The sequence below is a fragment of the Artibeus jamaicensis genome, unplaced genomic scaffold (genome assembly GCF_021234435.1).
Source record: "Artibeus jamaicensis isolate MK-2021 breed Jamaican fruit bat unplaced genomic scaffold, CSHL_Jam_final scaffold_474, whole genome shotgun sequence".
NCBI classification, from domain to species: Eukaryota; Metazoa; Chordata; class Mammalia; order Chiroptera; family Phyllostomidae; genus Artibeus; species Artibeus jamaicensis.
The window spans coordinates 49,429,166-49,441,611 of NW_026522046.1; the positions used below are offsets into that span (position 1 = coordinate 49,429,166).

At 56.4% G+C, this 12,446-nt stretch overlaps 2 protein-coding genes across 2 annotated transcripts; both read left to right on the forward strand.

Moving 5' to 3' along the window:
* The first annotated feature begins 6,869 nt into the window (after positions 1–6,869).
* Positions 6,870–7,118, forward strand: LOC128626283 (keratin-associated protein 21-1-like). The gene has a single exon (XM_053657944.1). It carries the CDS (start codon positions 6,870–6,872, stop codon positions 7,116–7,118), a length of 249 nt encoding a protein of 82 aa, XP_053513919.1.
* Positions 7,119–11,663: 4,545 nt separating this feature from the next.
* LOC119060957 (keratin-associated protein 21-1) lies at positions 11,664–12,029 on the forward strand. The gene has a single exon (XM_037161307.2). It carries the CDS (start codon positions 11,664–11,666, stop codon positions 12,027–12,029), a length of 366 nt encoding a protein of 121 aa, XP_037017202.2.
* The last annotated feature ends 417 nt before the right edge of the window (positions 12,030–12,446 follow it).

Sequence of the window (12,446 nt, forward strand, 5' to 3'; positions counted from 1 at the left end):
ATGCCAGTGCAAACCACAGACAGAAAGACAGAAGCTTCGAGGCCTTTGGGCGGTGGCTGCAGAGCATGGGACACCCTGTGCGGAGCCCCCTTCGAGCCCTGGCCCTGGGTCACACCCGGCGGCCGCGCCTCATGGTGGCTTCTCTGTGGCGCACAGGGACATGTCAGTGAGTTGAACTGATTTGTTTAGTGGCTGTTGAGGGAAGAATCCCATCAAACTCATGCAAGAGAATATCGCCATCACGAACCCGTCTGGGGAGGAGGCAGAGTAGAGGCTGCCACTGGAAGGACCCGGAATTTTAAAGGATTGGGTGTGAATTGGGGACCTTTTTTCTTTTTTTTCTTTTCTTTTCTTTTCTTTTCTTTTCTTTTCTTTTCTTTTCTTTTCTTTTCTTTTCTTTTCTTTTCTTTTCTTTTCTCCTTTCTCTTCTTTTTCCTTCCTTCCTGCCTGCCTGCCTGTTGGAAATGGGCACATACAATAACAATGCAAATCTAAGCCTCAAGATGCCTTTTATTTTATGGCTTAATTTTATATGATCATGAAATAAAGTGAATATAATTTTACACAGGCTTACATCCAGAATGAAAACACTTACAAACAGCCACATTAATTCTCTCTTAAATCTGTTTTCCTGCCTTTTCTTTTGGGAAGAAGGATAGTAGGCAATTCCGACCCGAGGGGACAAACCCTGGGGCGGGATTCCGTGAGGAGCAGGCATTAACGCACCCCTTCATTGCGGGCACTTGGCCTTCCCAGAGGCACAGCTAAAACGATCCGCTTGCATTCGGTTTATGCAAACCTGTGAAGGTCAAAGTGAAGTGTAAGAAACGACCTATCAGCATAAAAATGCAAGGCCTGGAGGTCGATAATTTATGAAACGTGGATGTTGGCAGGTAGGTGGTTTTCACGAAAGTGCCTTGGTGACAGCCTTTCTTTGGAGGTCAGATGCACAACGTGGCTTTTGGAGTCAGGGCCGGGTCACCTGTCACCACGCAGCCGGGGGTTCGGGTCCGGCCACGGGCTCTTTGTCAGGTCTCGGTTCTGCAGTGCGGCCCCCTTCTCTGCAGTTCCACCTTCTGTGCATTCAGTGACCCAGTCCAAAAACGTTAAACGGAAAATTCTAGAATTGAACAATTCGTGGTTTCAATCGTGCACTGTTCTGAGTGGTGTGATAAGATCTTGCTCTACCCTGCCCCACCCCCTCCCGGGACGTGAACTAGCCCTTTGTCCCCCTTTGTCCCCCTCTGTCCCCCGTCTCCACGCGGTGTGTGCGGCCCACCTGGCGGCCGGCTCTCAGATCGATGTCTGGAGCCACGAAGCCTGTGTTCGAGGGACCCTCACTCACTTAGTCATGGCCTCGAGCGCAAGGGCAGTGATGCTGGAGGGCCAGACGCGCCAGGGAGACGCTGGAGGGGGCGTCCTTTCAGGGAAAAGGTGAGCGTGCAGGAGAGCACATTATATACATATAATACACACACAGACACGCACACTCATACGTGTGCTGCTGTCCGAAGTTTCCGGCCTCACTGGGGGGCTTGGAAGGCGCCCCTCCCAGAGCCACGTTGCTCCTATAGAATGAGAGTAACGACAGCGATGGCACCAGTCTCGTCGACCGAGGGCGCACACACACACACACACACACACACACACACACACACACACACAGTGTCAAAGCCGCTCAATTTAATCAGTGGATAAAGCACCTATTTCGGTCTGCGCAAGGCCGTGAGTCACAGAAGAGTTACATTTTTATTGGAATTGGGTGATGAGAAGAAGTCAACTGTGTTCCCGGCTCGTTATTTACCGGGAGAGACACGGAGCACAGCAAAGGACAGACGCTCCTGGTGAAACCGCAGCGCCCGCCGCCGCGGGCAGACCGACCGGCAGGCCCGGGCCGCCGTGCCCGCTGACTGCGTGCCAAGGTCCGGACTTGGGGCGGCGCTCCGACTCCGGGCCCGCCCCCCACACACACCTCCCCACTCGCCGACACGCTCGGTCCGAAACACGGGAGCCGCTCTGGGTGTGCGGTCGCTTTGTTCCTTTGGGGGACGGGAGGCGACCCCGGCTGTGGTCGTGTGGACGGGTGTGTGCACACTCCCAAGAACAGGTGTGGTGATGCCGTGGCTGTGGCCCTGTGGGTGGCACTCTGGCGATGGCTCGGTGACCACGCGTCGTTCGCTCGGGGGCAGGGCTGCTCTTGCCCCGGCTGTTGGAGGCGCCTCTTCTTTCCGGAAGGAAAAGAAGAGGCTGTTTCGTGAAGCCGTCACGGATGCCTCCCTGCCTTTCACCTGCTCCTCCCTGGCTGGGCTCTGACGTCAGCGCCCGAAAGGACAGACGAGCTCGGCCATCTTCCGACACCCAGCCTTTCACCCTCGGTCCCCTTCAGGCCGGGGCCTCAGCCATCAGCATCAGCGTCCCCACTGGGCGCATCTGTTCCCCAGTGCGACGCTTCTTTGAACCCATCGGTCTGTGTGTCAGTCTGACCTTGAACCCTCGATGCCTCCAGGCCTGGCTCATCCCTAACCTTTTCCAAATGTCATTGTGCTTCCCTGTGACTCCACTGGTTTTCTCAGACGTGTCCCAAATCTGAAATAGCAAATGCACGGGTGTATGTCATACTCACAGAAACAAGAGTCGTGTTCGTGCAGCAGGAAACGGTTGCAGGTAGGTGGGGAGGGAGGGGGGCTCGGGTCTGGGGGAGCTCAGGGAAGCGGGCGAGGGGCCTGCCTGGCCTTCGGTGCCAGGAAGGGACCCACGGGACAGGCTCTGCCCTGTTCGGAGGGCGAGCCCCTGAATTCCAGACAGGAGGCGGGGCGCACAGAGCGGTGTCCAAGGACAGAGCAGGGTGGGGACAGCCCCTTCAGCAGCTCGGCCTTCGAGGAGACGCGGGTTATGAAGACTCATCAAAAGTCTCGTGTGGCAGGAGGGTCCTGTTTGCTTCTGTGCCCAGAGAGGACAGTGGGGGTCCCAGAATGATGATTGTAGGGAGAACGGCTTCTGAAGAAGAGATGGCTTCCCAACACGTTGGCTGCGGGAGCCCCACAGAGTCACGGGGTGACAGCTAGGAACTGCAGGCCACCAGCAGCACCGCCGCAGTGAGACTCCAGGGTCCAGGCGACCCGGTGACGCCGGCCCTGACGTGCTGCCGGCTCCATGTGGGGAGTGACTGGAAGGGCGGTGCCCGCCGGCAGGGGAGACGAGGCTGGTGCCTCAGAGGCAGGACAGGGGGAGAGTCAGCCCCCCCCCATGAGTCTGCTGTCCCCCGCATCTATAGCGAGAGTAGGGGGTGTGGGTAAAGCGGGGAGTGAGGCAGCCTTCCTGCAAAGTCTGGAAGAGAAATAGGAAAAGTGTCGTGTCTGGAGCAAATTGCCACCACGCCCTTTCACGTGAAATCGGGTCCTCTGCGTACTCAGTCGTTAGCACAGGAAAGAAGCTATTATCCAATTTAGAGGCTAAGGAAAGAGAGCAGTTGTTACGGTAGTCGATGTGGGAAACTCGTCTGTCTGTCTGTCTAGTCTGCCATCCTCTGTCTACCTGAGCGAGCCCAGTTCTCGGTTAAATCAGAGTCTCACGTGGGAGCATCGCACTAAGACTGAGAATGGCCGAGACCCCCGTTTTACTGTGATGTGTAAAAGACGGGGGCTGTTTTCGGGTGTGAGAGTCAGGCTCCCGTCCAACTCGAGGGCGCTCGCGTGGAGGCCTGAGGCACAGATGGGGACTGGCCGGCGGGGACAGCGGCTCTTCTGAGCATTCGGGGTCACCGCTGGAGGTCTGTGGTCACCACCAGATCTGGGGAGCAGCTGCCCAGCTTCCCACTGTCAACTGAGCGCCCAGCGAGTGGGCTCTGCTCTTGGTGCCAGGGGAGGGCGGCCAGGCCGGGGGCAGCCGGTGCCCGTGGGCCCATCAGCTGTGGCCCTCGGCACCTGTGACGCTGGGCTGGGGACTTAGTCACACGAGCCTCCTCCTCTAACTGCAGACACCGTGTGTGAAGTGTCTCTACTTGTCTCACAGGCCGAGAGGATGGAGACAAGGCCTGCGAAGGCGCTTCGCACGCACCGTGGGTGGGCGGCCCAGTGGGGGCTTTTCACTGTTCAACTGTTCGGGGTTGGGACTTGAAGATTTCTGCGGCGATCGGAAGCTGGAGAAATACACTATACCATGAGGGGAGGATGTATGTGCGTCTCAGATCATGGGAATTCTAGAATATGCTTCCCATGCACGGTGAGAGTTTGCTGTCCAGTAAATCCTTGATGAAAATCTCGTTACACTATGACACCTAATCAAGCCCTCACACAGACCTGCACCTAAAAGTAAGATGCATTTGTGCTGTGCGCTGATCTCTGGGCTCCTCTGGAATTTCGGGAACACACATTGGTTTTTTATCTGCTGTGCACCTGAGGTTTCTAGACAACACGCTTCCTCAGCACCACACAGCCGTCCTCCCCTTGCCAAGTTTGAGAACAGGCGCGGCACAGGTCCGGTGGTGCGGTGCGGACGCGGTGTGTGCGGTGGTGGAGGGGTGTGCAGAAGGGCGCAGCTGGGGTACAGGAGGGCCGCGAGGAGGGGGGTTTTGCTTCGTCATCACAACAGAGTTTTAAATTAGAGCATGTGTATGTGTACCATTGCATAACCGCCTCTAGACTACAAAGTTATGACATTCAGTTCAAACAAAAGTCCCCATTTTGGGACAAGAAAATTGGATGTTTGAAAAGTGATTGTGAGGAGAGAACGTGGAACTGTCGTGGGAGAAACTGAGCAGAATGGAGTGACTCACTGAGCGCGGCCCCGACCTGGCGAGGACATGGGGGCGGGGGGCGGGGCAGCCGTGCACTCGGTAAAGCGCTTCGACCCGACCGCAGCGGGAGACCCTGCTGCTCAGGGGGCCTCTCTGCCCCAGCAGCTTCCCGGTGTGTACAAGCGGCTCACTCGTGTGCGGACACGCGCAGGCCGGCGGAGACACCGGTAACACCCAGTGGGTGCGCCCAGGGGTGCACAGAGTAGGGACTGTTTCTGCCTCGGTGGCCCCGTGTCCGGGGATCGGAATGGAAATGGGACTGGAGACCTTTTCGATGGTCTTTGGATCAGAACTCCAGGAGCCCCTCGCAGGGCCACAGGCTTCCTGGGACACCCGGAACCTGGGTGGGGGCTGGGGCTGGGGCACGGGTCCAGGCCTTGTGTCTACACCCCCACCTCGCTCCCCCAGGAAGGGTGTCTGTCTTCCTTCCCGAGTTTATTCAGAGTTTCTTAGATGGAAGCTCAGGAGGTCAAGTTCTCGCTGGATGGTGGTGGGGTGTGAATCCAAGTGCACAGGGAAGCGACAGAGCAGGAATCTCCCCACGTAGTTAATTCCCACGAGCCTCATTGCCCAGGACTGGCATGGGGGTGGTGGTGGGGGGCGGCCCGGGCGGGGCCAGGCCGAGGCAGGGGGGAGAGGGAGAAGGCAGGAAGACGGGCCACCCTGGCCCACAGACACTGCATTTCCCACGAGGTTCTGACCCTTCTCAAATGTCAGGGACTTGAAATGAGTGCCTTTCTGGTCACGTCCCACCAACCCAGAGCACCATCTCGCGGGGGCACAGCCCGTCCTGGTGGCAGCGGAGGGGCTCTGCTCAGTGCTGGGTCCCTGGTTCCTGGGTGGACTCGCTGTGCGTAGCCAAAGGAGTGGAAAGGAAGTTCACTGAAAAGTACCTTTTTTCTTACGCACACTTGGCTTCTCCAAGGTACTTTCGGTTTATCAGAGAGATTTTGCCGGGGCTGCTGGGCCGCATGGTCCCACGCGACTGCCCCCGTGTCTCCAGAACTTCTGAGAAAGGCCATTTTGAGAAATCTGAATGGACCGAGTGAAATGACACACAAAGAGAGGGTGAAGTAGAAGCCTGCGCTCCTTCATGTCACGGAGGTGCTGACGCGGGGGGTGGCTCTGCTGAGGCCCCAGGAAGTTACCCACGTCCCCCAGCGTCTGCACTTGGTGGGCGGGCGAGGTAGTGCTGGGGAAGACAAAAAGGGTTTTAAATTCTAGAAACCTTCCCGTAGCTCATCCCGCAAAATTCTGATGATGTCAACATGGAAAAACAGGTTTAGCTACCGGTTTAACTAAGGTCTTTGCCTGCATCCAAATGAATCTGGTTCGGCTGCCCGAGGTTTTCCAACGAGAAGTCTCACGTAGCTGCACAGAGTGGGAGAGAACAGGGGCGGCCCTGCCTGCCTCGGCCTCCCTCTGCCCGGGGTGTGGGAGGAGGAAGCGCTTCGATGCAGACCCCTGTCCCGGACCCCCAAGGAGCCCTCGTTCCGGTGGACGCAGTTGGCCTCGGGTTATCAGGCACTGCTCTCTTCCTTGGGATAGGAGTGGAGCGGATGAAGGGGAGGTGCTGAAGTTCAAGGTGGGTCGGAGGAGCCGGACGGGAAGGTACAAGGAACCAAGAACAGGGACAAGAGTCCCTTTGTCCCCTCTGGGCAGAGGGCAACAGTACAGGAAGGAGTGGGGAGAAGAGGGGGCAACAGTTTCCTTCCACCCCCAAACCTTGTTCCACGAGGTTTACGTTTGACAACAGGATGTTTTGAAATTAGGTTTTAGCTTTGCTGTTGGGCCCACGATTCTACTGGGACAACTCTGACAAAGCAGAATAAAATGATGCTCTTTAAACAAAGCCCGTCTTCGAAATAACGAGCTCCTTGTAAGTGAAGCAGCCTTGATCGTCCACAGTGACTGGCACGCAGTTCGCAGTGGTTTGAATACTTGTTGGCCGAGTCACAAGAAGAATGCCACGCTCTGCCAGTTACCGACCGTATATAAAGGTCCCAGGCCGGCAGAAGGCACGCGTCCCAGAAGCATCTTCCTGCTGCTCAGCTGAACTCCTTCCCTGGACAACATGTGTGGCAGTTACTACGGCAACCTCTGTGGCTACGGCTGTGGGCTTGGCCCCTACTCTGGCTGGGGATGGGGAACCGGCTATGGCTGTGGCCCCTGCTCTGGCTGGGGTTACAGAACTGGCTACAGCTGTGGGCTTGGCCCCTATTCTGGCTGGGGATACGGAACCGGCTTTGGCTGTGGCTCTGGCTCTGGCTACTGGGGTTACCGGCCGCTGTGCTACAGAAGATGTTACTCTTCTTGCTGCTAGAACGTCGCTCCCAGAGCCTCCATTGCTTCTGAAATGACGCGTCTGAAGACGTTGCCGGTTGAACACCCGTCCCCCTGGATTTCTGTACCTAAGGAATCGCGTGCTTGACCGAGGTCTCGACCTCCAACCACCCACTTCTCAGGACGGCGTCTGCGTCCCCAGTCTCTGCGATACCATCTATTTCCGAAATGTGACCCTCGACCTCCTTAATCTCTGCTCCTCTGTTACGATGGTGTCGATGATACTAAGATCCTCCAACTGGGCAAATCACCATTTCAATAAATGTTTTGTTGTTGTTTTAAGAAATCTCTGGGTACTTGCTTGTGAATTCCTCCTTTTTGAAATGTTGTGGACTCTCTTGAAACTTGGGCTAAAAGATGTTGCTTCAGTTTTGGGTCCTTCCTTGATGTAATATAAGCATTTTTCCTTGTACCTGAATCACAAATACTATCTTAATCATAAATCCAGCTACATAAGTACTGTGCTTCTCCACCAGCCGCTCAGACCTCGCACTCCCAGGTACTGACCACGTGTCCTCAGGACTGTGCCTGGGGCTCTCGCTGGCTCTGGACGGGTCTGGAAGGGAAGGAAATAGCCAAAGGATGCTGCCCTGAAGGTGCGATGCCCGGCAGTCCCAGGGCGAGGCCACGTGGCTGAGCACTCACGGGGGAGCGACTGGGGCAGAGCCGGCCGGGACGTGGGACCAGGTGGTGCGTGAGCGGGAGGACAAAAGTCAAGGTGGAGGCACTGAAGGGAAGAAGCGCCCAAGCCGGCGACTCTTTGCTGGTGTGGGAACCTCTGTCGGAAAGGCTGCGGTGAATGAGTCCACACTGACTAATTTAAAAATACTGATTACATATAAATGATAATGTTTTTTTAAAAAATATGAAAGATTTTATTTATTTATTTTAGACAGAGGGGAAGGAGGGAGAAAGAGAGGGAGAGAAACATCAATGTGTGGTTGCCTCTCACACGCCCCCTACTGGGGACCTGGTCTGCAACCCAGGCATGTGCCCTGACTGGGAATCGAACTGGCAACTCTTTGGTTCACAGGCTGGCGCTCAATCCACTGAGCCACACCAGCCAGGATTACATGATAATGTTTTACATGTGTAAGTTGAATAAAATAGGCCATCCTACTAATTCACCTTCTGCCTTTTTTCAAATGTGGCCGGCGGGCCATTTAAAGTTCTCTCTGTGTTTCACGGTCCGTTTCTATTGCACAATTTGACTGTAGAAGGTCATGACCAGCGGCCAGGGGAAGACTCAGGCTGGGAGGAGCCCCGTTACTGGAGCCCAGTGAGGAGGTCATTCTGCGGCCGGAGGCGGCAGCAGCCAGGGCTGACGACCTCAGGACGGCCCCTAAATGAAGTTTTCTCCTGAGTCGGTTCGGGAAGGGGATTGGTTAGTTTGCCATCTGCTCAGACGCAGAAAAGATAAGTCACCTGCTTCACACGATCCACTAAAGAAATTCTGTACTGATTCAAGTTCTAAGCATAACAGTTACATCATCAAAGAGCTAAAACGGTGTTGACTTTTCAGCACTTTTGTGAGCCAGGCGCTAAACCACTCAGTTGCGCTGCAAGTATTTACTCCGGGGGGCGGGGTGGGCGAGTCACTCACCAGTTACAGGAAAATCACGGCCGTGGAGAAGAAATTTGTTTCTCTGCCTAGGAATGTCGTTGAGCGTCCTCACTGCGCACGGAGAGGCCCTCTGCACCGCGCGGACGGTGCGGACGGTGCGGACGGGAGCCGAGTTCCCAGGGCGTCTCCTCCCCGTGTGAGGAGCGGCCGCACTCCAGGACCTGCGGGGCGAGGAGGCTGGGGAGCCCGGAGAAATCAGCGGCTTTGCCCTGTGCCTGAACTGCGCAGCCTGCACGGACACCCGGCTCTCCTGTACGTAAATCATTGTCTCCCTCTGCAAGGTGTCATTTCCTCCGGGTGTCCGAAGCGATCACACATCCCAAAACCTGCACAGACGGTGATCGGAAGCCTTGCTGCCAGAGTCCCACAGCCTTTGCTCCAGAACTGCCCCCCCCAACCCAGAACTGGCCCCATCAGTCACCAACCGTGAGATCTTCCTCCCCTGAACCGTCTTATGTTCAGATGGTAACTCATGAAACGACGCTGCATGGAGATTGTTGGGAGCTGTAAATAAATAAAATAGGCAAGTTGGATTTCTGCGACAGCCCCACAGACTTCGTCACGGTGTTTACTGTTAGATCGTTGGGTATGAAAGTGCTGACATTTGACTATGTTTAGACACACAAAACCGACAATTTTACATGTTACACAGCATGTTTATTCACATTGACAATATACTGGACAACTCCCCGAATTTCAATCAGCACCGTCAGTGTTCTCACATCGGACATGCAGGTGCACGCCCATGCTAGATGCCACTCCACTGTCACTCACGTGTGTGTTTGTTGACACGCTCGTCACCGTGTTCATAGGAACAAATTAGTGGGCTGTAGGGACTCGTTTGTTTTCTGGTGACTTGGTCCTGCTTTTCCCTTTAGCATCAAATTGTGTTAATTGCTAGAAAAGATGCCAGTGGCCTCGGCAGCAGGTATGAGAAATCCGAGGCGCCCAGTGTCCGTGGGGGCACGTGGGACGGCAGAGGCTGCAGTAAGTGGAGCAAGTGGGCGGGAAATGCGGACCCTCGGGCGGCCTGTGGGCGAGGCCGAGGGGGAGGGGGCGGCAGGGCGGGTGGAAATGGGCTCCGGCTCCCAGAGGGTCCCCGGACACAGGGCTTGCCCCTGAGCTCCCGATATACGTTTCTTCCCCGGCAGCCTCTGCCCCGGGGCGGCGCCTGGGTGACGCAGGTCCTCGGAGGTTCTTGTAAAGTTAATGTGCTCGTTTGGTCACCGTCCGGAAAAACGACCAACAGAGGGCACAGTACACACGGCCGGGCCAAAGCCGTGTGGGGGCACGGGCAGGTGGTGTCGAACATGGAGGGTGGTGGGGTGTCTGGTGTGGAGCCAACGTGGAGCGAGCTTCAGTGGCGAGACGGGTGCAGGGGGACCGACCCGGGGCCGCCCCAGAGTCTGAGGCTGTGATTCTGATGCTGCGGACGCCGGTCCAGGGCACTGCTTTCCTGCAGTGACTGGCAGCGCCGGTGTCTGGGGAAGCGCCGTCGTCCCCGCTCCAGTGCTGTGGCTTCTGGACTTGCCGAGCGGGGCGTTGGGATTTTACTCGTCATGGTTAGAGCGATGCTGTCATGCCCCAGGGTGGCACCTGGGGACAGTTACGGTGCAGGCCTGAGCGCCCCCGTTGTCTGCTCCAGGCCCAGGCCGGGCTATGACTGGGAGGGTGCCCATCACCCAGGGAGGGAGACCAAGTGACGGCTGCGTGACGGCCACACCAGGCAGCAGTCCCACATTCTTTGTGATCTCAGTGGGTGAAGGGATTATTCTGCGTTAGAAAAACTGAAGGAGGACGAACGCGTGGATTTCTGCCCTCACTGGTCTGCGAGACTGGGGTTGCGTTTGTTCAGCTCTCAGCCTGGACAGCTGGGCGGCCGCGGGCGAGGCTGACGCCAGCTCTGTGTCCCCACCGCGCCGCACAAGTACAAACGCAAGGGACGGTGTCCGGGCTGATGCTGTTTTGTAGGAACCAAATGAAGCAATAAAGGTGCGTGGGCCTCAAAAGCTACAGAGGGAAATATAAATAATAATAACATTTCTTGTATTACATCCTGTACAATAAAATAATGATAGATTTTACTGGTCGAAGAAATGCACAGGCTCTCATCCAACAGTGGGGCCTGGTGGTCAGATTCACGGAAGAGGGAGTGTCTGTGAACCGCGACCTGAGCCGCCCTCTGCAGAGTCAGCCGGGTTCAGGCAGAAGCGGTGTAGGTGGTGAGGGTGCGTGGATGTTCTGAAGACAGCATCACACACAACTGTGCCCGGAGTCTTTACGCAGAGTGGATTCCACTGCACGCAGCAGAGCCGTGGTGGCTTTCTTGGTGAATGGCAGCAGACTCCGATTTCACACCAATTCAGACCTTCCTCGCCTGGCCTGTCTCCGGTCCCAGCCGCCTTGGCCACGGCCCGCCCACCAGGCTCCGTCCGTCCACCGCAGGTGACACCTGTGGACGCCTCACCTTACGCTCTGTTGTTACGTCTCCCCTGTCGACGCTGCAGTGTGAGCAGCTGGAGCACACCCAGTGCCCATTCCCCTGCCCCTGCGGGAGCACGAGGGTCACTGTCCCCTGCACCCTGCAGCGGCCAGCACCTCCATCGGGTGCCATGACATCCAGAGACGCCTGTTCAACGCGTGGGTCCTTTAGCTCTATGTTGTCACAGCCCTCGTGACCAGCTGGGGCCAAAGCTTGGGCCTCGCACCTGAACAAAATTGTCCTGAGAATGACGGGCCTTGTAAAAATGAAAATTGCCGGGGTAATGAGGCCACAGAGTCTGTGTTGGGTGCTCCGCCCATTTCTGCCAGTATATAAAGGCCTCAGAGTCGGGGGACATTCAGACCTCAGACCTGCACCAGCCACTGTCCCGAACTATAGAACATCCACTGCTAGGCACCATGTGTGGCAACTATTACGGAAACTCTTGTGGTGGCTGTGGCTACGGCTGTGGCTACGGCTCTGGCTACGGCTGTGGTTACGGTTCTGGCTACGGCTGTGGTTACGGCTCTGGATATGGCCGTGGCTACGGTTCTGGCTACGGCTGTGGCTATGGTTCTGGATACGGCTGTGGTTATGGCTCTGGATATGGCTGTGGCTACGGTTCTGGATATGGCTGTGGCTACGGTTCTGGATATGGCTGTGGCTACGGCTCTGGCTACGGCTGTGGTTACGGTTCTGGCTACGGCTGTGGTTACGGCTCTGGCTATGGCTGCTGTGGATACCGGCCCTTCTGCTACAGAAGATGCTATTCTTCTTGCTGCTAGACTGTAACTGCCCTGCATCTTTTCCTCTAAAACGATCATTTCAAGGCCTCTCTGTCTCCGGATCTCAATAACATCAGACTGCAGGGAATGAAGAGCAGAGACTCGGAAAACGGGTCGTCTTCGTGCAAGTCCGTGCGTGTTGTTATGGAGGGGCCCGAGTCGGTCCCCGACGTTCCTGGGGGCAGAGGGCCTCATTTTGGTCCCAGTTCAAGTGTAAACCCTCTACCTTCTCCTTTTGCAGGACGATTCCCAAATAAACACCTGCATTGGCCCTAACACGTTCATTGGCTCATGTATCCTTTGTGTCGGACGCACTGCAGGCTGACCCTTTAGTCCTCTGCGTCCGTGACCCCCGAAGATGGCAGAACGGACGCTCCGCTCTCTGTCCCGACTGCGTGTGTCCGTCTCCACTCTGGT